At 44.1% G+C, this 21,994-nt stretch overlaps 1 protein-coding gene across 1 annotated transcript in view; it reads right to left on the bottom strand.

Annotated features, from left to right (window-relative positions):
• LOC308581643 (dynein axonemal heavy chain 11-like) overlaps positions 1-21,994 on the bottom strand; it is a 236,406-nt gene that overhangs the window by 120,876 nt on the left and 93,536 nt on the right. The window contains exons 37-42 of the mRNA XM_081184350.1: positions 12,596-12,800; positions 11,172-11,337; positions 9,990-10,092; positions 7,251-7,490; positions 4,698-4,859; positions 1,921-2,114 (exon numbers count right to left, since the gene is read on the bottom strand). Coding sequence (XP_081040476.1) covers positions 1,921-2,114; positions 4,698-4,859; positions 7,251-7,490; positions 9,990-10,092; positions 11,172-11,337; positions 12,596-12,800 — 1,070 coding nt within the window. The remainder of the gene's footprint in view (positions 1-1,920; positions 2,115-4,697; positions 4,860-7,250; positions 7,491-9,989; positions 10,093-11,171; positions 11,338-12,595; positions 12,801-21,994) is intronic.

Raw genomic sequence — 21,994 nt, 5'->3', positions numbered from 1 at the left:
ATCCAATACTTTGGCCACCTCATGAGAAGAGAAAACTCCCTGGAAAAGACCCTGATGTTGGGAAAGATGGAGGGTACAAGGAGAAGGGGACGACAGAGGACAAGATGGTTGGACAGTGTTCTCGAAGCTACCAGCATGAGTTTGACCAAACTGCGGGAGGGAGTGGAAGACAGGAGTGCCTGGTGTGCTCTGGTCAATGGGGTCACGAAGAGTCGGACACGACTAAACGACTAAATAACAATAAAGGAGGCTGAAGAATGAACCCGATTCTGAATTGGAAGCTATATTATAGACAAGCTTTTTGAAACAGCTATGATTCTATGATTTAGGCTCCCTCAAAACAAGCAGCACCACTGCCTTTCTTCTCTCTAACACACAAAAGATGCTGGCCACTACAGTCGTACCTTGGATCCCAAACGCCTTGGTACTCGGACGCTTTGGCTCCCAAACGCCGCAAACATGGAAGTGAGTGTTCCGGTTTGCGAACATTCTTTGGAACCCGAACGTCTGACGTGGCTTCTGGAGCTTCCTACAGCCAATAAGAAGCCGCGCTTTGGTTTCCGAACGTTTTGGAAGTTGAACGGATTTCCGGAACGGATTCTGTTAAACTTCCAAGGTTTGACTGTATTGCCATTTGCTTGGTGTTGTTGGAAGTGTTGGTTGAGCAGTTGTAGATCAATTATTTTAGCTAGCCATACACATTACACAACTGCTCAAGTAGACCAGGTTCTCTGGATCGAAGCCTTTATCAAACAAACTCTTTCTTACCGCTTCACCATCAGCATGCAGCATGGTGAGATGATGACAAATCTTTGTTAGTGCTGGGTTTAATAGCCATGTGGTTTGAGGTTTCTTAAACAAGGACTGTGAGTAGAATAAGTTTTTTTATTTTATTGATTAGATCAATCTCTGCTGGGACTGAAGCTTTCTCAAGAACTCATCCTACCTCAGACTCGCTAACATCTGGCCTCAGGCTGAGCTCAGCCTCTACATGCATGACTTCCTGCCAGAGTAATTAAGTGCGTTTTTCTTGATTAACCAAAAAACAAAACAAGAGGGGAAAATTAATTTGCTTTCTGTTGCAGATCCTGGTGGAAGAGCCTTTCAGAAACTCTTTGGGAAACGATTCCACCATTGCCGCGCTGATGAGGCATCCTCAAATTGGGCCACAATATAGATGAATGTAGCGCCAGTCTTCAAAACTGATACAATACAGTGTAGACACACATACATATATATGAATGATACCTTCTATGGATTCCACTGTTTAAAAACCCCACCATTCAAAGCTACCATACGAACAGCATATGGAGTAGGATGAGAGTGTGACAGAATGAAGATGTAAGTAGGGAAATTTAGAACATTGAAATGCACCTCATAATTCTTTCCTCCCAGTCCTTATTATACATTGATATCTTCACTGAAATGTGCAAGCTGCTAGACAGAAATGCCATAGGACCCGAGAAAGGGGAACTGATGTTTTTTCATTTCACCCAGGGATCTCTAGAATAATTTTAAAGCACCAGGGGTTTCTTTCATGACACACACCTGGAATTGTAAAATATTTGAAAGCAATGTAATATTCTATCAACCGAATCTTAAAATATCCTTGCAGGTCATGTCTCTATCTGCCCCTGAGCTTTACTGTGGATTTGACTTCAGCAGCAGAGTACCTGTTGGTCACACACTGAGCAACAGCCAATGGGTTACAATAGATCCTGGCTCCTTGAGACCTTTTTCAAAAAATGCAGAAGCATTTCTATAGTCAGCCTGTGCTAAAAGTCTCGCTTAGATCCGGCCACTTTACAAGCACCCTTTACCCTTTTCTAAAACTTTCCAGGAGGGCATTTTCAAATACTTTGTAAATACGCCAGTGTATTGTTTGCACCTCTCACACACGCCAAGACTCAAATAACTTACACGTGTTGTATGGCATCCTCAAAGAGAACAAGGTTCATTGCTGCATGCAGTTCGTTGTAGTGCTCTAACGCCTCTGTTAAAATTCTGGTCAGCTTCTTCCAATCAGATACTGGAAAGTAACGAGGTTCTCCAACACCATGGGCAAAGTGGCAGTAAATTAGTGGCTTATAGATAAATACGTGCTCATCAACACCCTGGTGGCAACAACACAGAGATACAAACAAGTGTTCATCCTGCACGTTAACCCTTTCGCTATATTGATTCTCCTAATTTTAACTTGATATCAAATAGAGGATGCTGAAATTATAGCTGAATTAAAATTTAGGAACATAGGAAGCTGCCATATACCAGTGGTTCTCCTAAGCTCAGTATTGTCTACCCAGCCTAGAAGTGGCTCTCCAGGGTTCCTAGACTTGGGGACACTCCCAGTTTCTCCAGGAGATGCTGGCGGTCAGTGGCGTAGCGTGGGTTGTCAGCACCCGGGGCAAGGCAAGTAATTTGCGCCCCCTAACCCGTGGATTTGTGCCCCCTAACCCGTGGATTTGCACCCCCTAACCCTAACCCCCAGATGTTGCGCGGCGCGGCCGGGCCCCCCTGCACCCCCCACGCTACGCCACTGCTGGCGGTCCAACATAGGCAAAGCAAAAGCTCTGCTATAGAGATACGGCCACTCTCAAATCCCTCTGGCAAGACAAGGCAAAATACTTGACTCGTAGCCAGAGCCTTTGCACATTTACTCAGAAACATCCCCATGTGCTCAGTAGGACTTGCTTCAAAGTAAATGCACACAGGACTGTAGTCTGAGTCACCAGATACCACTGCCCGAGAGCAGATAAATTTCCATTCCAGAGAACTAAAAAGTCACAATCCAGCTCAGACTGAGAACATGAAAACTAAAGCTGGCATTCTTTTCCTTTTCCTGTTTTGTATGAAAATGTGAAACCAGACTCGTATTGACCTGAAAGTGAGCACCAGAGCACAGTTATTGAAGGGAAAAAGGTAAAGGTAAAGGACCCCTGGACAGTTAAGTCCAGTCAAAGGCGACTATGGGGTTGCGGCGCTCATCTCACTTTCAGGTCAAGGGAGCTGGCGTTTGTCCACAGACAGCTTTCCAGGTCATGTGGCCAGCATGACTAAACTGCTTCTGGCGCAAGAGAACACTGTGACAGAAAAAAAGAGCACACAGAATTGCCGTTTACCTTCCCATCACAGTGGTACCTATTTATCTGCTTGCACTGGTGTGCTTTCGAACTGCTAGGTTGGCAGCAGCTGGGACAGAGCAATGGGAGCTCACCCTGTTGCGGGGATATGAATGGATGTCCTTTTGATTGACAAGCCCAAGAGGCTCAGTGGTTTAGACCACAGCGCCATGCGCACCCCCTAAGTTATTGAAGTACCACATGGCAGTACAGAGTCTCCAACAAAAATGTGCTCTCCCAAGCCCACATTCCCAACATGTTCACAATCCTGTCTCAGTGACATCTACGTTGACTTGTTCATGCCTGGAGAATGGCTAGATGTCCAGGTTCAAGCTGCATGACCACTGGCAACATCTACCCTGCTCCGTGGGAATCACTTGCAGATGACCGCAGTGCCTGGAGACAAGCAGACAGGTCATGTATCCATAGCAGTGAGCGGAGGAGGAATGACCTCTGGGAGTAGCACAGGGGGAAGTAACGCCATAGTGTGTCTGCAGCAGCACAACCCGACGCCTTCATCTGCCCCGGCTGCAACAAAACATGTCGCTCCCATATCGGTCTCTACAGCAACAGCAAAGCGCTGCAAACTTCCAACAGTTTGACTTCACCCTCGAAGGTGCACTCCTCCATTGTCTCTCAAGACAGAGGGATGCCAGCAATTTACTTGAAACGCTTACTTCTATTGCACCTCCCTAGAAGTTCAAGGCAGCTTGACAGCAAACATGGTACCTTAGCCTCAAGCAGTTCTCATATATTTTATAGAATTAATAATAAATAATAATAATAATAATAATAATAATAATAATAATAATAATAATAATAATAATAATAATTTATTTGTACCCCGCCCATCTGGCTGAGTCTCCTCAGCCACTCTGGGCGGCTTCCAACAAAGATTAAAAATACATTAAAATGTCACACATTAAAAACTTCCCTGAACAGGGCTGTTTTAGAAATGTTTCAGCAACTTATTGGCAGGGATGTAGTGAAAGGGGTGGCTATAAACTTACGTTGTGGGCATGTGACAAGGCATCTGTGTTCTGCGATCAAGTTTTTAGTCCCAGACTCAGGATCCGCCTTTAACGCAAACATGCATGTGTATACTGGTTATGCCCATGGTGAGCCCCAGTTGTGGATCCCAAATCTTCAACTAAAAACCAATGGTCAGTTGATGCTATACATTTTTAAGCTGTCATGACAGAGTCCTTCATGTGTCACACAATCAAGCATGTGTCACACAATCAGTTCCCTTTCCAATGTATACACTCAGAATCATATTCAGCAGACAGATCACTCTCAACTGCAAAAATCTAGGCTGAAAACACCTGATCGCCATCTTATTGAATGTAACACTGACATAGGCTCACAATTGTGCTATTTTCCTCTGTCTTCATTCCAATAATGACCATTAAAGCAGATGGTTACTGAGGAAATTCACAATCTTCAGCAGAATCAATTAGATCTGTCCAACCTGCTTTTCTAGCTGCAATCAATGCCCTTCATTAATGATTATTCCATAGATGAAAAACACGCCTCAGATAGGAATGTTTCATGGTCAAAGTCACACTCAAGACATACCTCAAAATGCCTTTTGGCTGTATCAATAAGCACTTTGTTATAATGTTCAATATCATTTTCCTCCATAAGTTTATCTGAGTAGACTCGGGAAGATTCATGAAACCATAAATGGACCAAGTCAATAGGAGACCGCACACAGTCCGGGGTTGCGAAAAGCATACCCTACAAAACAGTTTGAAGTGTTTATTTGCACATTATCTTTCTTGAGCCTCAGTTTATGACTAATACCTAAATATGCCATTCAATAAGCTGTACTCCTCTGGCACACACAAAAACGTGTGGCTTTGCTATTCACAATATGTGCATATATTTGATAGGCAATTAATGGCTTGCAGCTAAAAGCAACGTGTTATTTATAATGAGGCACTATGGTTGCCTTGTGAACATCAATTCCTTTTCCTCCCACCCTTACTATCTATAATTTACATTTGAGTGAAAATCATGCTTTTATACTTTGCCTCGAGAACGGCTTCACTCTATTTACAGCATTCCGTTCTCAGACTATGGCTGTGTGTACATTACCTATTTCCTCTGGCTCCAATGTGCCCCCACCGCTGGCTTTTAAATATGGGTACACACATCACCCATGATGCAGAGCTATCCCGTCGTTTCTTGAGAAGTAATACTGTTTCACGTATTTCCCCTCAAACTGGCTTCAATCCGAAATGAAAACTTAAACCACATTCACTTCGTAGTTAAGCTGAGGTATATACATGTGAGACGGTCACTGCCCATGCGTAAATGACAGCTTCATGAGGACTTGGGGGTTGTGGGGAGGGGGGAAGATGCATAGCTGGTTGAGACATCCTTGCTCCCCTTTGGTGTGTACAACAGCATGCAAATGTGACTTGAAACCCAGGCGAGGGAGAAATGACCTCACTGTTTTTTAAGCTGTTAATGTGTACCAGTGGCGTATCGTGGGTTGCCAGTACCAGGGGCCACATGGAGGGGTGAATGGGAGGGAGGGAGACAGATGGAGTACACATGCGCATTTAACAGCCTAATGGCACCCACATCACCCAGGAGATTGCAGCCACAGAGATAAGAAGAGATGTTCTGTTGTTTGGAGAGTTCACTTCCTGTTACACATGGAGAAGCCGTTTTCAACAGAGCCCAGAGACAGAAGTGTGCAGCTGTATTGAGGCAGCACTGGGTGCTGAAATTTTGTGCCCCCTACCAATTTTGTGCCCGCTCCAACTGCCCCTGTGCCCCCCCCATGCTATGCCACAGATATGTCCATAGCTGTCAACCTTCCCTTTATTTGCAGGAAATTCCCTTATTCCAGCACCGTTTCCGGCTGCTTCCTGCTGCTATCCTGGATTGTTAGATATCCTGTAGACTGTCCCCGGGACAGGTGAGGCTGCTGATCCCTTATTTTCAAATCTGAAAGTTGACAGCTATGGATATGTCCATACCCTTATTTTCCAACCCCCACCCCTACTCCAGACTAAAACTTTTCTAAGGCTAGAATTCCATGCAAATAAATATTATTTATGAACTTAGATCCATCACTGATCCTGCTTTTTACAGCACAGACCAGCCATTTCCTCCTGTAAAACTACTGCAGGGCAATCGCCTCAGGTGGCAGATCTGGGTCCAAGGAGTGTGCTGCTCACTGCCTCTGCCTCCTATGTGGCTGTGCCTCCTCCACCTTACGTCCACTTCTGTGCCCCACTGCTGCCTACTCCTTTGTGGGTGTGACCTGCTATGGTGGCCACCCCCCCTCCCCATAACAGCAGGGCAGACCATGCACACAGCAGAGGAAGGGGCAAGGGGCATTTATAGAGGCAGCAGTAGCTGGGGGGGGGGCAGGGCAGCAGAGGGGCACGTCCAAGGAGGCAGAGGCAGGGAACAGCAGTGGGTTTTTGCCCCAAGTGGCAAAACGACCTAGGCTGGCTGTGGCCCACTGTATGTGGGTTATATAACAACTCCAATCATGGTTATGAAGCAATGGGAGTTCTTAAATGATTATTTACAAAACCAGGGCTCGACTATAAAAATCTGGTTGTGTTTAGAATAATCTTGTGCGTAATATAAAAAACACAAAGTGAGACATTAAGGAAATCCAAAGGGAAAATATGAAGAACAGAGGATTTGACGAACGGATTATTAAAAACGCGCAAGGCAAACAGTGGAAGTCTTTTTAAAAACAACACTTTTTAAGGTGGATAAGGACAAGATGAAATTGTACAATTGAATATAAATATAGATGGAAAATGGCTATGTATAGTGAATACTTATCTACTTTTAAAAATTTTCACCCATGATCCTTTTCTTTTACTTCTTTATTTTTTCTTTGTTCTTTTTTTCTTTTTTCTGATATCTTATCTTTCATTTCACTCCTTTATTGTGAATAGTATTTTATAGATGTATAAATAACTGTAAATATGAAAAGAGGCAAAGTATTCTCTATTTTTTTCCCTTGGTTATATGTATTTTCTTTTGTTGTAAATATGTATGTTTTCTAATTGGTACTTAATAAAAAATATTTTTTTTAAAAAACACACAAAACTCCGACCAACTGGAAACAAAGAAAGGAGTGAACTGCTTTACCTGGAATATGTGTGTCAAATCCCTTAGATTAAAAATATAATGAAATCGGATGGCCGTGGGTAGAAAATTCTGCGTAATCTTCTGGTGCAGTGAAATGGCAGCTTGGACAAGTGTGCCGACAGACTTCACTATACTGCAACAGAATCCCCCTTGCTGGAAATGCATGTTCATTATCTTCCCGTAGATAGCTGCTAAAGCATCTGCTCCAGGGAAGTGGACAGCAAACACAGAGAAATGTCTCTGAAAGAGAAGGGGGGAAAGGGAGACGGGGAAGAAGCAAACCAGAGAGTATATTACAGCTACTATTTGATTTGCATATTTGAAATCTTGAAGGCAACTTTCAAAGGGAGCTGAGAAGTTTTTTGGGTGTGGGGAAACACACACACACACACACAGTATTTTTCGCCCTGGAGAGCAAGAGGGGTTGGTGCTTCAGGAAGCTATCCTCAAGCCTTGGGAGCCTGCGGGAGTTCCCGCCGGGCTCCCAAGGCTTGCGGACAGCAGCCTGCAGCCCGAAATCCGGGGAGCACAGCGGAGAGCGCCCCGGGCTTCGGGCAGATATCTGCAAGCCTGGGGAGACTGGCAGGAGTTCCCACCGGGCTCCCAAGGCTTGTGGATAGCAGCCTGTTCTGGGAGCTGGGGTCGGGGGAAGCTCGGGCTTCCCCCGCCCCAGCCCCACACCTGGGGAAAAAATAATCCCCCCCTTTATTTCCCCCCCCAAAAACTAGGTGCGCCCTCTGGGCCGGTGCGCCCTATAGCACGCCCCAAGCTCCTGGTGTAGCGCAGCGATCCGCTAGCCCTGGGAGAGCCCCGCGGCTCTCCCAAGGCTAGCGGACTGCTTGCGCGCACCTAGAAGCTTGGGGCGCGCTGAGCTCAGCACGCCCCAAGCTTCTAGGTGCGCGCAAGCAGTCCGCTGCCGCCCCAAGCCTCGCGCACCCGGTGGGACCTCCTGCCGGGTGCGCGAGGCTTGGGGCGGCAGCGGACTGCTTGCGCGCACCTAGAAGCTTGGGGCGCACTGAGCTCAGCACGCCCCAAGCTCCTGGTGTAGCGCAGCGATCCGCTAGCCCTGGGAGAGGGCTCTCCCAGGGCTAGCGGACTGCTTGCCGGCACGCAGAAGCTTGGGGCGCGCTGAGCTCAGCACGCCCCAAGCTCCTGGTGTAGCGCAGCGCACCTGGGGGGGAAATAATTTTTTTCCCCTTTATTTCCCCCCCAAAAATCTAGGTGCGTCTTATGGGCCAGTGCGTCTTATGGGGCGAAAAATTCGGTAGTCCTACACATCAGAAGAGCCCTCCTGGACCAGACCCAAAGTTCAGAATCCTGCTTCCAAAAAGTGTTCAACAAGATGCCTCCAAGAAGCCAATGGAAAAGGATGAAGCCCAACCCAGTCTCCCATCTTCGATTGCCTAGTGTCAGGCTTCAGGGAACTGGCTTCCTTTCCACTTTGGCAGTTGATAAGCAGAACAAAGGAAAAGGAGTCTTCTAACCAATTAGAAACTTTAATGATCACAGGGAGAGAATCCATTTCCTAGGAATGAAGGTGCTCCCACAATTAAGGGTTCCACCCACTTACTCCCTAGTCACACACGTCATTACTGCGTCTTGTAACCCGAGCTTGTAACCACTGTGCTTTCTTTGCTGCCACCTTATCTGCTCTTCTTGACCTTGGGCTGAGGAAAGGAATGCTTTCCAGAGACAGTGAATCTGTTAACCCTCTCCCTCCCAGTGATTCTTCTCCTAACTGTTCCCCATCCAGATTTCCCAGCTTCTGCCTTCTGAACTATGTCCCTCTGCAAACCACTGTTTCAAATCTATACTGTCCTCCTGCTCCTGGGAAGATTCAGGATCCTGATCAGGAGCAGGGGGAAGGGGTGGCTCCCACCATTCCTCCTCAGTGCAGCCCTCCTCATCACGGTCCCTGACACCTAGTGTTATGTACTGAGTTGAATAGGATCCAAATGCAGCAGTCTGATTGGTCCTAGAACAATAGGATCCAAAATGCAGCAGTCTGATTAGTCCTAGAACAATAGGATTCAGAATGCAGCAGTCTGATTGGTCCTAGAACAATGCAGCAGTATGATTGGTCCGCAGGAGCCACCCAATCCAGCTCCAGGTGGAAGTGAATCCGCAACCTGATTGGCCTACAGGAGAATCCAGGAATTAGCCAATCACGTGCGGCCCATTGTGTAAATAATGTATATAAAGCAGATATTTTGGGGGAACTTTCATTCCTTACTACCATGAGCTGAATAAAGAGCATGAAATCCACTCTCGACTCCAAGTATATTTCACCTAGTGATCCTCCTGTGCTTTTAATTTTGTTTCATTCGTGCTGGTTTTCACTTCATCACAAAATACTTCACCTGGCTTATTCAAGTCAGGCATCCATTCACATTCAGAGGATACTTTTGCAGATTAGGAAGCTATTTCCAATGAGTGCTTATGTGTGAATGGACCTAGTTGTGCTCATCCCTGATCATGTTATTTAGCTCTGTATCTAGTCCAACGATTCACGTATCATTATTTATTAGTATTATTACGAGAAAGCAGAGACAAAGCCGTGCCTGAGTATTTTTAACACACATAACCCCCCAAAAACTCTATCTCCAGAGGTGTAAACACCAGTGCACACAATAAAGTTAATGATTTTCTCTTTTGCTGAAATTAAAATCACTTTAATATTATTCTGGGGAAGAAGAGGGAGGAATAGGCAGCTAACATTTGGCACTTATGGCAACCTACCTGAAGACGCTGATTTACTGAAAAACTTCCAGCCGTGGGATTCATGCACGTGACATACTGACAATTGTGAATTTCTTTCAAAATCAGTTTCTGTCTGTCATACCTATGTAGTTACAAAATAACAAAGAGATAATAAAACTCAATTGTATATTCACAGTTTGAGATCCCTATTGACAGATCTTCACACTGAAGGCTGCTGGAAGAAAGTCTGATTATGTAGCCCTCTGTTAAAAGATCTGAAAACCTTTCTTTTGTCCCTGCTCTCTTAACACAAGATTCCTATAATTCTCAGTCTCTTAAGCAACTCTGAAGACTGACAGGACCTAAATTTGGCCTTCTCTCATCAAATTATGACAGTAGTGTTCAAGTATCTCCTGAATTTCCAATGTTGGCATCCCTTTAACAAGGCTATTGAGATGCCGTAACCAATTTCGACAAGTGCAGCAGATGCAGTTCTGCGCTTAGAAAGGGTCTGAAGCAGGCATGCATGTGGCTCAGGGTTACTGTGAACTCATTCACCCAGTCAAAACCAGGTAACAGGTAATGGGAAAGAAAAGTGTCTGCCTGAGACCTTGCAGATCCCACGTTAATCAGGGTAGACAATACAGTGGTACGTCTGGTTACGTACTTAATTCGTTCCGGAGGTTCACTTCTGGCGAACCAGAGTAGCACACGGAAACGCTGCCTACCTTCCCACCGGAGCGGTACCTATTTATTTACTTGCACTTTGACGTGCTTTTGAACTGCTAGGTGGGCAGGAGCATGGACTGAGCAACGAAAGCTCACCCCATTGCGGGGATTCGAACCGCCGACCTTCTGATCAACAAGCCCTAGGCTCTGTGGTTTAGACCACAGCACCCCCCACGTTCCTTTTCTAGCTGTACTTCTTGGCAAGACCTACTAAGGTAAGCAGCAACTGCATCCCCAAAATTTTGCAGTCATTTTGTCATGCTCTTCCGTTGATGGTTGGCTGCCCATATATAGAGCATCTACCAGTGCAAATATTGAAGATTTCCCCAGCAACAGATAAACAAAATAAAGGTTCCTACTCATGAATATGTGCCATGCTATTTTCTTTACTCATCAGTTCATAGTCATACTAGTCAAGCTAGAAATCATTTAATATTTCCAAATATGCATATATGTATAACTTTAAACGTTTTTTTTTAAAAAAAAGTTTACCAATGACTATAGTCGAGGTGCTGTCTAATTAAAGTATGAGGCTGGACAGTCCCATAGGCATCCACCTCAGGCATATTAAGATCATCAATGAAGTAAATTAATTTTCTCATGCCTGGAGGAGCATAATTTCTGCCAGCTTTCTTTTCCAAGGACCTTTCAAGAACACCTGCGAAGAGAACAGAAGTTGCATGAGAACAATAGTTGAAGTGCAGCTGTAGGAAAAGGAAGAGAGTTCAAATACCTAGCGTGCTCAAACAGATCATTATCGTCATATATAGAGCTTATTCATGTACGCTTTCACATGTCGAAGGCTCAGAGGGTCTAAAAACCCTTAAGTACGTGAATGAAATTTATTCTGAGCTGCCAGTCAGAAACGACAGACTTTGTGGCTGAGGGCCTATATTGGGAGTAGCCAATGTGGTGCCTTCCAGCAGTGGTGGACTCGGTGTGGCTCAAATTTCAGCGGCTCCCCCTACCTCTTGAGCTCACGATTGTTGTGGCACTGCCTGTGGCACTGATGCCCAGTGCAACCGAACCAGTCATGCTACCCTAAAACAGTCTCTCCTTTCAGAGAGTGGTGTTTTCCCAACTCCCATCAGCCTCAACCAGCATAGCCAAAGACAAGAGGTGATGGGGGTTGTAGTAAAACAACAGAAGGCAGACACTACACGCACAAAATAGACCGTGTTGATGCATCTAGGTCAAAATAAATAAGACCTGGAACTGGAAGCACTAAACCACACAGGGGATCCATGACTGATCCTCCAGGATTTGTTTATTTTTTTTCTTTTTCTGACAAATGGTGTGCTGTAATCTTAGTACCGCCAAGACCACATAACACCAGTCCTGAAAGACCTACATTGGCTCCCAGTACGATTCTGAGCACAGTTTGAAGTGTTGGTGCTGACCTTTAAAACCCTAAATGGCCTTGGCCCAGTATACCTCAAGGAGCGTCCCCATCATTCAGCCCGGACACTAAGGTCCAGCCCTGAGGGCCTTCTGGTGATTCCCTCATTGCGAGATGTGAGGTTACAGGGAACCAGGCAGAGGGCCTTCTCGGTAGTGGTGCCCGCCCTGTGGAACGCCCTCCCTTCAGAAGTCAAGGAAATAAACAACTATCTGACTTTTAGAAGACATCTGAAGGCAACCCTGTTTAGGGAAGTTTTTAATGTGTGATGTTTTATCACATTTTTATATTCTCTTGGGAGCCGCCCAGAGTTGCTGGGGAAACCCAGCCAGATGGGCAGGGTATAAATAATAAATTATTATTATTATTATTATTATTATTATTATTACTACTACTACTACTACTACTACTTAATTCCCAGGCCTGCGGTGAAATGGCATGGTTTTTCAATTTTGAAGTTGTGCTGCTGTAAAGACAGAATATTAAAGGAGGAGGTAAAATGATAGTAGTTACATACGCTGTAGCATAGCAGATGTTGTGTAATAATTGAAGGGGACTTTAGCCACCATATAATCTTCTGAGAGCTTGCTGAACTTGTCCGACATGAGAATGGTTTTTCCAACTCCAGCATTTCCCACAAGCATAATTGGCTGACCCTTCTCCAAAAGCAAATCCACAAAATATCTCAAGCGAATGGTCTCGGATGTATGAATCAAGACTGTCTGTTCCCTCAGACAAGGCAAAGAGGTATATGCATTTTAGAGACAAGGGGGAAAGATATATGTTATGCAGTTAAGAGTGCTCTTTCGCAATGTAAATCAATGTAATTGTTTTTATACTTCAATTTAGGTGACAGAAAAGTGAATTTATACATTAAGATTAAACAAGTGGAAATATATAACAGTTACTCAGACTTTATACTTGTCATAATCTTAATTTTGTAATAACAATGAATGATTTTTGACACTGCAAAGATCAGAAGCTAAATAGCTGTTTTAGCAAGATTACATTATATAGCATTTGTAACTCAATGTGGTGGAATACTGCATTTTGCTGTCACTTAAAATACAGTGAAATGTAATATGAGAATTATTGCAATGTCTATATTCACATTTTCAAATATAAATGACATGCTATAAACATAAGTCATAGCGCTACCATATGATTATGCTGAAATAATATAACATGGACATAAATGAAGAGAAATGATGTTGAATTGCTTTTGCCAATAAGTTGGACCGAAAATTCTACCCAAGGATATCAGAATTAAAATCGGGAGACTGAGTAAATATGGCAGCAATAATTTTATTCTCAAAAAAGGCCCAATTTCTTTTGAAAATGTAATTGCAGATATACTTTAATATTTATCACCCCAGGCAGTTCATTCACACTGTAGAAAATAGGCATATCAATGGCAGAAATTTAGTATGAAGTCAGCTTGTATAGGAGATAATGTGAGAATCTGGTGAGGTGGTGAGAGGGTGGGAGGAAGATCGCTCTCTCTACAAGGTTCCAAATGAAAAATAAAGTATAGGTCCATAATGGATTGTCATTTTTACAAGCCCACAAAGAACCTGAGGAGGCAGATAGAAAAATGTGGATTCTTGAAGTGAAATATGCCTACTGCATATTGAATCAATCGCTAAGCTTCAAGAGTTTTTCAGCGGCTGTCTCTGGTGTGCATGACGTGTGAATACACTCGTTCTGGTGTTGCAAAGAGAAACGCTTGCACTATAGTGAAGAAAGTCTAATAACAATCAGAGCAAGGCTATAATTAATTGTGATTCTGGATGCAGTTTCTACTTTAGTGATAAATTGATACTGTGTAGTCTCTTGGGTAAGTTAATTAACTTATCTGTGCTTAGTTTAGCCAACTGGAAAATGGACATATTATTACTTAATTGTATCACAGAAATGTTGTGCGGTTTGATTAAGGTTAGAGCTTGGAAACACTCAGGCACAAGCTCGACTTAGGAGCGAACTATTTTGTTGTGACACGAGTGTAGTCTTCGGATAGGGTTGCAACTCTTTTCAATTACTTATTCTTCGGTTTATTTCTAGTTATTTCTATGCCGCTTTTAGGGCAAAAGAGTTACGAGGTGGTTTACATATATAAATGAAAACGGAGGGCAGGGGACTTAGAACCCATCTCACTACAGTAACAAACAAAATGGCAGTTAAAAAATGTTGTGGATTATATTGCAGGACTCATAGAATCAATGTTAAACCAATTAAAAGGAAATCAGAAGCAGTTTAAGCAATTAAATAATATTTATAAAACAGTCCAATATCTCGGCTAAAAGCAGATCTAAACAAATTAGTTCTCAAGGCCTATTTAAAAGCATTGAACCAAAAAAGATGGAACTAAATGTTCCTACTGGCTGAGAGTAGGCATGAAAGGATTTCTCCATTTATGTTGGTTCTCTCAGTTGCTCTTTGTGTGTGTGTACCTATGGGTTTTCAGAAGCGTATAATAAAAAGTCAACAATAACAAATAAGAAACATAGATTTCTCATTTTTCTAGCTGAATTAAGTACATAAAGGAGGTTACAGAGACAGTGGGTAGGTTAACAAATACTAAGCATGCTATTCCAAGGAGTCTCTTCAAAAAACAGCATATGGAGCAGATAGCTTTAAAACACTGGAAGAGTTGCTGTAGGGTTGCCATATTTCAAGTGAAAATTCGGACACAAAAGTTGTTGAAAAAATAGTAATAATTCCCATATTATTTGGGAATTTCTGGATGTCCCCCCTAAGTTAAGCAAAGGAAACCAAACCATTGCAAATGTATCAGATCTGAGTTTGACTTTGACTTCAATTATGAGTCAGTTCTCCACCAGAGCTAGGACCTTGAGTGGGCAGCCAATGCAGCTTCCATTAACAGGGGAGTTGTATGAGACTGAAGGGACGTGGGTGGCACTGTGGGTTAAACCACAGAGCCTAGGACTTGCCGATCAGAAGGTCGGCGGTTCGAATCCCCACGACGGGGTGAGCTCCCGTTGCTCGGTCCCTGCTCCTGCCAACATAGCAGTTCGAAAGCACGTCAAAGTGCAAGTAGATAAATAGGTACTGCTCCGGCAGGAAGGTAAATGGCATTTCCGTGCTCTGCTCTGGTTCGCCAGAAGCGGCTTAGTCATGCTGGCCACATGACCTGGAAACTGTACGGCGGCTCCCTCGGCCAATAAAGCGAGATGAGCGTCGCAACCCCAGAGTCGGTCACGACTGGACCTAATGGTCAGGGGTCCCTTTACCTTTACCTATGAGATTGAAACAGAACCCAGGCCAGTAATCTGGCTGCTACATTTTGGCCTGAGTCATCTTCAAGGGCAGTCCCACATAGAGTGCATTGCAGTAATCCAATCAGGAATGTACCAGAGCATGGAGTACAGTGGCCAAGTCATCTCTGTCCAAAAAGGGTCTGTGGCTGAACCAAAAAGCCAGAACTGAAAAAAAGGCATTCCTAGCCATAGACCCACCTGAGCTTCCAGTGACAGAGCACCCTCCAAACTGTCAGCCTTTTCTGCTAAGGGAGTGCAACCCCATCCAGGGCAGGCCACCTCCCCAGCTCCCAGATATCAGAACTTAGGACACAAAACACTTCTGTCTTTTTGGGATTCAGTATCACGCGGGTGGCACTGTGGGTAAAATCTCAGTGCCTAGGACTTGCCAAGTTACAGGGAACCAGGCAGAGGGCCTTCTCGGTAGTGGCGCCCTCCCTGTGGAACGTTCTCCCACCAGATGTCAAAGAGAACAACAACTACCAGACTTTTAGAAGACATCTGAAGGCAGCCCTGTTTAGGGAAGCTTTTAATGTTTGATGTATCACAGTATTTTAATATTCTTTTGGAAGCCGCCCAGAGTGGCTGGGGAGACCCAGCCAGATGGGCGGGGTATAAATAATAAATTATTATTATTATTATTATTATTATTATTATTATTATTATTATTATTATTATTATTATTATCGCATGGTCGGCGGTTCGAATCCCCGCGGTAGGTTGAGCTCCCGTCGTTCGGTCCCAGCTCCTGCCCACCTAGCAGTTCGAAAGCACCCCTAAAGTGCAAGTAGATAAATAGGGACCGCTTTATAGAGGGAAGGTAAACGGCGTTTCCGTGCGCTGCGCTGGTGCCGGCTCGCCAGCTGCAGCTTCGTCACGCTGGCCACATGACCCGGAAGTGTCCTTGGACGGCGCTGGCTCATGGCCTCTAGAGCGAGATGAGCACGCAACCCCAGAGTCGGACACGACTGGCCCATACGGGCAGGGGTACCTTTACCTTTATCAGCTTATCGGCCCTCATTTTATTAGCAAAAATAACACGGAAATGCATGCTATCAGGCAGAAATTGCATACAAAAATTGGTATATTAGGAAAAATTCACACTGAAATGCTGGTACGTTTTCAGGAGGGCATTTTTTAAGAAATTGCAAACTGAGGTGGAAAGGCGAAGAACTGAAGATTGGAAAAGTGAGAAATGGTGAGAAACAAAAACAGAGAGTTTGTGTTACAGATAGGTAGCCGTGTTGGTCTGCCATAGTCAAAATAAAAAAATTCCTTCCAGTAGCGCCTTAAAGACCAACTAAGTTAGTTCTTGGTATGAGCTTTCGTGTGCATGCACACTTCTTCAGATACACTGAGACAGAAGTTGCCAGATCCTTCTATATAGTGAGAAGGTGGGGAGGGGTATTACTCAGAAGGGTGGTGGGAATGGGAGATTGGCAGATAGCTGAGATGAGCCTGTTGACAACTCTTAACGACTGTAATAGGTCTTACAGGAAAAGGCAAGGGGTGAGAACTTAAAACCATGGAGAGACCTGGTCGGAACAAAGACATTGGATTCTTATCTCATTATACATGACTAAGCCATTTCTCACCTTCTCACCCCTTGCCTTTTCCTGTAAGATGAGATGAGCTCCTTTTCAGCTCCAGGCCATTGATAGCATGTGAACGACATCTTAAATCCCCCCAAATACAATGCCCAAGACCACATCAGATTGGGTACTGAATTTTGAGGGCCTAAAATGGCAGTTGTCTGCCACAGGGTTGCCAATTTGAATAAAATATTGGGGGAGGGGCAGTTATTCCCAACCCCACCTAATCAATCACATAACGTGGTCCACTAGAATGGCAATTTCCATCCACTTTGGGGGGGGGGCAGCCTTGGCCCCTAGGAGTTGGCAAAGCAGGTGTATTTACCCCTTCCCTCTTAAGAAGGCATCTTGTTCTTGTTGCTTTAAATATGAAGATGTAAAAATGTAAACAATCTACCTTTGCTCTATAAAGTGAAGCAGATTATTAATCAATAGAAATAAGGAAACAAGCCTGTGACACCATACCCACTTTCCCAGGAGCAAGCCCCACTGAAAATGGGATTTAGCTCTAAGCAATGATCTATAGGATTGCGCCATAAATAAATAAATATTTGTGTCTGCCTTTGTAAGAAAAGGAAGAGCATTAATATTCATAACATCTAGAATCCGGTTCCCAATTTGCCATAAAATTCTAATGACTCCTAGAAAAGCAACCGAAAGCAGGAGTGAAATGGCCAACCCACCGCCAGCAAGATAATGATAATCAGACATTTGCAAGTCAGCCACCAAACAACGCACTCCAAGTTCCCCAGAATGTTCAATATTGCAATGAAAAGCTCCAATTGTAGTTCAAATAAGTCTTCACTATGAGTGCATTGGATCATTTACCTTAACAATGTGAACGTGCTCTCATTATCATGTTCAACTTGATTAGTGTATAGTCTAACATTTAAAAGTGCACTTCAGATGGAAGAATGTATGAATGCATGATTGGTTTCTAATAAATTGAGCAACCTCCTAATGAACTGCGAGGGATCTAGAAGGAACCCGTGGATAGACACAGAGAATAGGATGCTTCCCCCTCACCTCCCAACAAGCAGAGCCCACCATGTGCTATATCCTTTATTTTTCAACATATCACTAAGCTGATCAAGGGATATGTTGAGAATTTGGAAAACTATATGCCTAAGAAAGGTGAGTATCATAGGGCTGGGTGATTTGCTGAAAGTAATAATGAGGCTGCACAGGTAACACTTATCACTGAAGAAAAACTATCTAGGTCTCCTTTGCCTATATTGCTTTACATGCAATAGAATCACTTCACCGGGGGGGATAATAGTAGTAAAAAATACTCAAATGCAGAGAAAAGGGAACAAATTTGTGAGTTCAAATTCCAAGTGGGTGGACCAGGGTTTCCCAAACTTGGGTCTCCAGCTGTCTCTGAACTACAACTCCCATCATCCCGAGCTAACAGGACCAGTGGTCAGGGAAGATGGGAATTGTAGTCCAAAAACAGCTGGAGACCTGTTTGGGAAACCCGGTGGAAGACTGTTGACAGTCAAAAAGCAATACAGGTTTTGGTGGCAAACAGCTTTATATGGGCATAATATTTTGGTTGAGCATTAGAAGACACTTTTTGACAGTGCCTATAGTTCACCACTGAACCAATTATTACCTTGAATTGGTGGAGGTTTTCCAGTAGACTGGACAACCAACTATTAGGGAATGTTTTAGCTCTAAATTTCATGCACCATGCAGGAGTTTGGAATGTGGCCTATAAGCTCCTCTCCAACTCTATGACTCCTGCTTTTCTATATAATTAGTGGCTTGTATATATGGTCAGAATGGATGTTTACCGTACCTCCTCTGTGAGCGGTGGTTTCAGTCTATGTTGGGGTAGTTACTGCAGCCTACCTTGACCAGGGCTGGCATTCATTTAATTACCAATGTAATATCCTAACTGCAAGGCAATGGCTGGTGAAGCCACGACCATAGAATATGATGAGGCATTTAGGGAAAAGGCTACGGAAATATCCACCTCCAGGTGGGATGTGAAAGAGCCTGATGTTATGGGTCACCCCCCAGGTGGAGAAGAAGGCTGACCCCACAAAAATGCAAAAGCCCATCCAAAAGGTGGCCCGCGGGGTTTGCTGGGAGCCTGTAACAATGGAGCCAGTAACAGGGAGAAATGTCGCTACTCTCGCGAGTGCGAGCGTTATTCCGGCTCCCACTCCTTTGTGAGGTGCTTTTGGGCCAAACCTTTCTTTTGGAACTCCAGAAATTACAAGTCTGGCAGCTCCAGGAAGGATGCCGGAACCAACAATGGTTCTGTTGGTGAGCAAGCTGCAAAAAGTACAGCTGGAAAATAATCCATTGTATTCCCTAGCCCCTATGCCTGTCTCCCTACCAGCCACGCTCCCCCTTCTTTGCTTGTATCCTGATAGAGAGGCCGCAGAATATCTGGTAAAAAGGGTGTAGCGAGGGCTTCCATATACCAGTTGCAGGTGTCCTCACACCCACTAACCCACCTAATAAAAAATCAGTCAGGGAAATCCCAGAGGTGGCATGGCGTAAGATTCTAACAGATTTTTAAAATTTTTTTTAGGCAGAATAGCGGGCCCGTTCTCTCATTCTCCATTCGATAACTGCCAGCCTTCCAATCAGCAAGACCACGGCACCAATTTTACCTATTTCAATGTAGAGCAGCACCCATGCATACTCTCTCTGCATAGCTGTCAACCGTCCCTTATTTGGTGGGAAAGTCCCTTATCCCAGCGCCGTGTCCCGCTTCTGTCCCGGATTGATGATGTCCCTTAAATTTCCTGGGTTTCAAAGGAAGAAGCTCCTCTCCCTCCCTCCCTCCCTGCCAGGAAGGAGGGAGGCTCCAACTGTGTTGCTTGGCTGTGTTGCTCACCCAATAAGGAGTCTAAGAATGACTGGGGGGTGGAGCTTGCATGCCTTGTGCCGATCAAATCGGCCGCGTTGCCTGAGGACTCGCCTTTGCTCCGCGCTTCCCAGCGGAGAGGTGACGGTGGTTTTCCTTGCTGCATCCCCTTTGCCGGGTTGCTGCACTGTGGGAACCACCGCTTGAGGCTTCGTTAGGCTGCTGGCCGGGCTTTCTGCCTTTGGCTCGGAGGGGCTCAGAAGTTGAACATACCTTTGCCCCTTGGAAAATCACTTATTTTGGCTGCTGATCCCTTATTTTCAAATCTGTAAGTTGACAGCTATGTCTCTCTGTTCCCACTTGTGTTTTGAGGTGGTACAGTCAAAGACTAGATATGCTACAGGTTATTTCTGAATGTACAGACAAGCTCTTAACAAAGGCAGAGCATCTAGAAAGCTGGAAACGGTAAAACTATTGCAATTTTGCGAACTTTACACAACGCTTTCACTTTTAAGTTGCCCCACAAGGGTTTCTCATCGTTGTATTGTGAGGGCTGGACCAAGGAAGGGCAGTGGTCAGGACCTGGGAACGGAGAGATGGGACTGAAAGGCAACCAGGAGCCAAACAACCAAGAAGAGCAATACATTTGTTTACTGCGTCTTTCCATTGGGAGTTGGTGGTGTCTCATTCCTGAGGGCATTCACTAACTGGATAGGAGAATTCACTAACTGACCTATTTACCCTGGCTTTTGACACCTGAGATGTATATTTTTAAGACCCACCCTATCTTTGTGACTGCAAATTGTTTTAGACTGCTTTTTAACATGGTTTTAATTGCGGCAATCCACCATGGGACTTGGGAAGGCTGGGTAATAAATTAAAATGTAACAGCAACAACACTGCAGAAAATGAGTGTGTGTGTGTGTGTGTGTGTGTGTGTGTGTGTGTGTGCTTCATGGCTTCACCTCATCTATCGATGAGCCAACCATTCTTGAAAAACTCCCCTGAAACCTTCCTCTGCACCTTTCTTGAAGATAAAAAAAAATTATGACTAGAATTCTTGCACAGGTGATGGGTTTTACTGAAGAGAGGGTATGAGGTTAACACTGTTTACTTTCTTCCTATTGCTCAGACATATTTTTATATATGCACTTCTGAAGAAGTTATGAAGAATATTAAAATTTGTAACTACACAGTCAACTTAGATTGGTTTTATACTAAGTTAAGGTGCTTAGCTTTCCCCATAGAATTCTGGGAAATGTAGTTCAATTAGGAGACTCCTCTATTAGAGGATCCTTCACCACCACCCCAGCTATAATTCCCAAGTAGGGATGGAAACCTTTTCTGGCTGGCAGGCCAGATCCTTATCTCCCCACCGCTGGAGGGCCAAACGACAGGCAGATAGGCTGCCTACTTGTCAGTCACCTGACATGGGATCTATAGTATAAATATGCCTCTCTCACCACTCCTTGGCCCCAATACAGCGTAAGAAAGTTACGCTTAGTTCCCACTGAAATCAATAGGATAAATATGTTGCAGCTAACTAGAGCTTATAAATGTCAAAGGGTACTAAGTGGAACCAACTTTCTTTTGATTGGTGGCCTTGTCTATATTTACTGGATCCATAAAAAAGCAACTCTAAACCAAGACAAGCCTCCCCTCTTTTCTAAGTTCTCAATTTTTAAAAATAGTTCCCCTTTCTTAATGGGCTAAAATAAAGCATCACCATATTTTGCAAAATAATGAAATGCAATTTTAATGTTTCATATATTTACACTGCCTCCTTTTTGGAGCCAATTACAAAACCACTCCGTTTAGGAACAACGGAAACTATTATTTTGTCTACTTTCCCCCCCAGAATCATCCGTACAATAGGACGTTTCCTGCCACAGTTATTCACAGCTTTCAAATGTTTGGAGAACAGAACGCACCTTGGGAAGATGGCAAAACAGAGCCACCACAATTTCCTAGACTCCAGTCAGTTCCATCCTACCCTTCCTTTTCTTTTTTCCCCTCTTCAGTGAGCTTTGCATAAAGCTAACCCAAACCCACACGGATTTCTATAATATCCAAGAGGGGAAGCGGGGGGGGGGGGGAGAGAGAGAGAGAAGAATGACAATGAATAATGTGTTGTAGGTGGAAAATGCCTTGAAGAAACCTAAATTGTAACAGGGAAAAAAATGACATTTTAGATTTTAAATGTTACACAGTTTTTATAAAGC

The sequence above is a fragment of the Podarcis bocagei genome (genome assembly GCF_964188305.1).
Source record: "Podarcis bocagei genome assembly, chromosome: 1".
NCBI lineage: Eukaryota > Metazoa > Chordata > Lepidosauria > Squamata > Lacertidae > Podarcis > Podarcis bocagei.
Note: the sequence above shows the minus strand (reverse complement) of the source record. Positions and strands in the feature narration are given on the sequence as shown.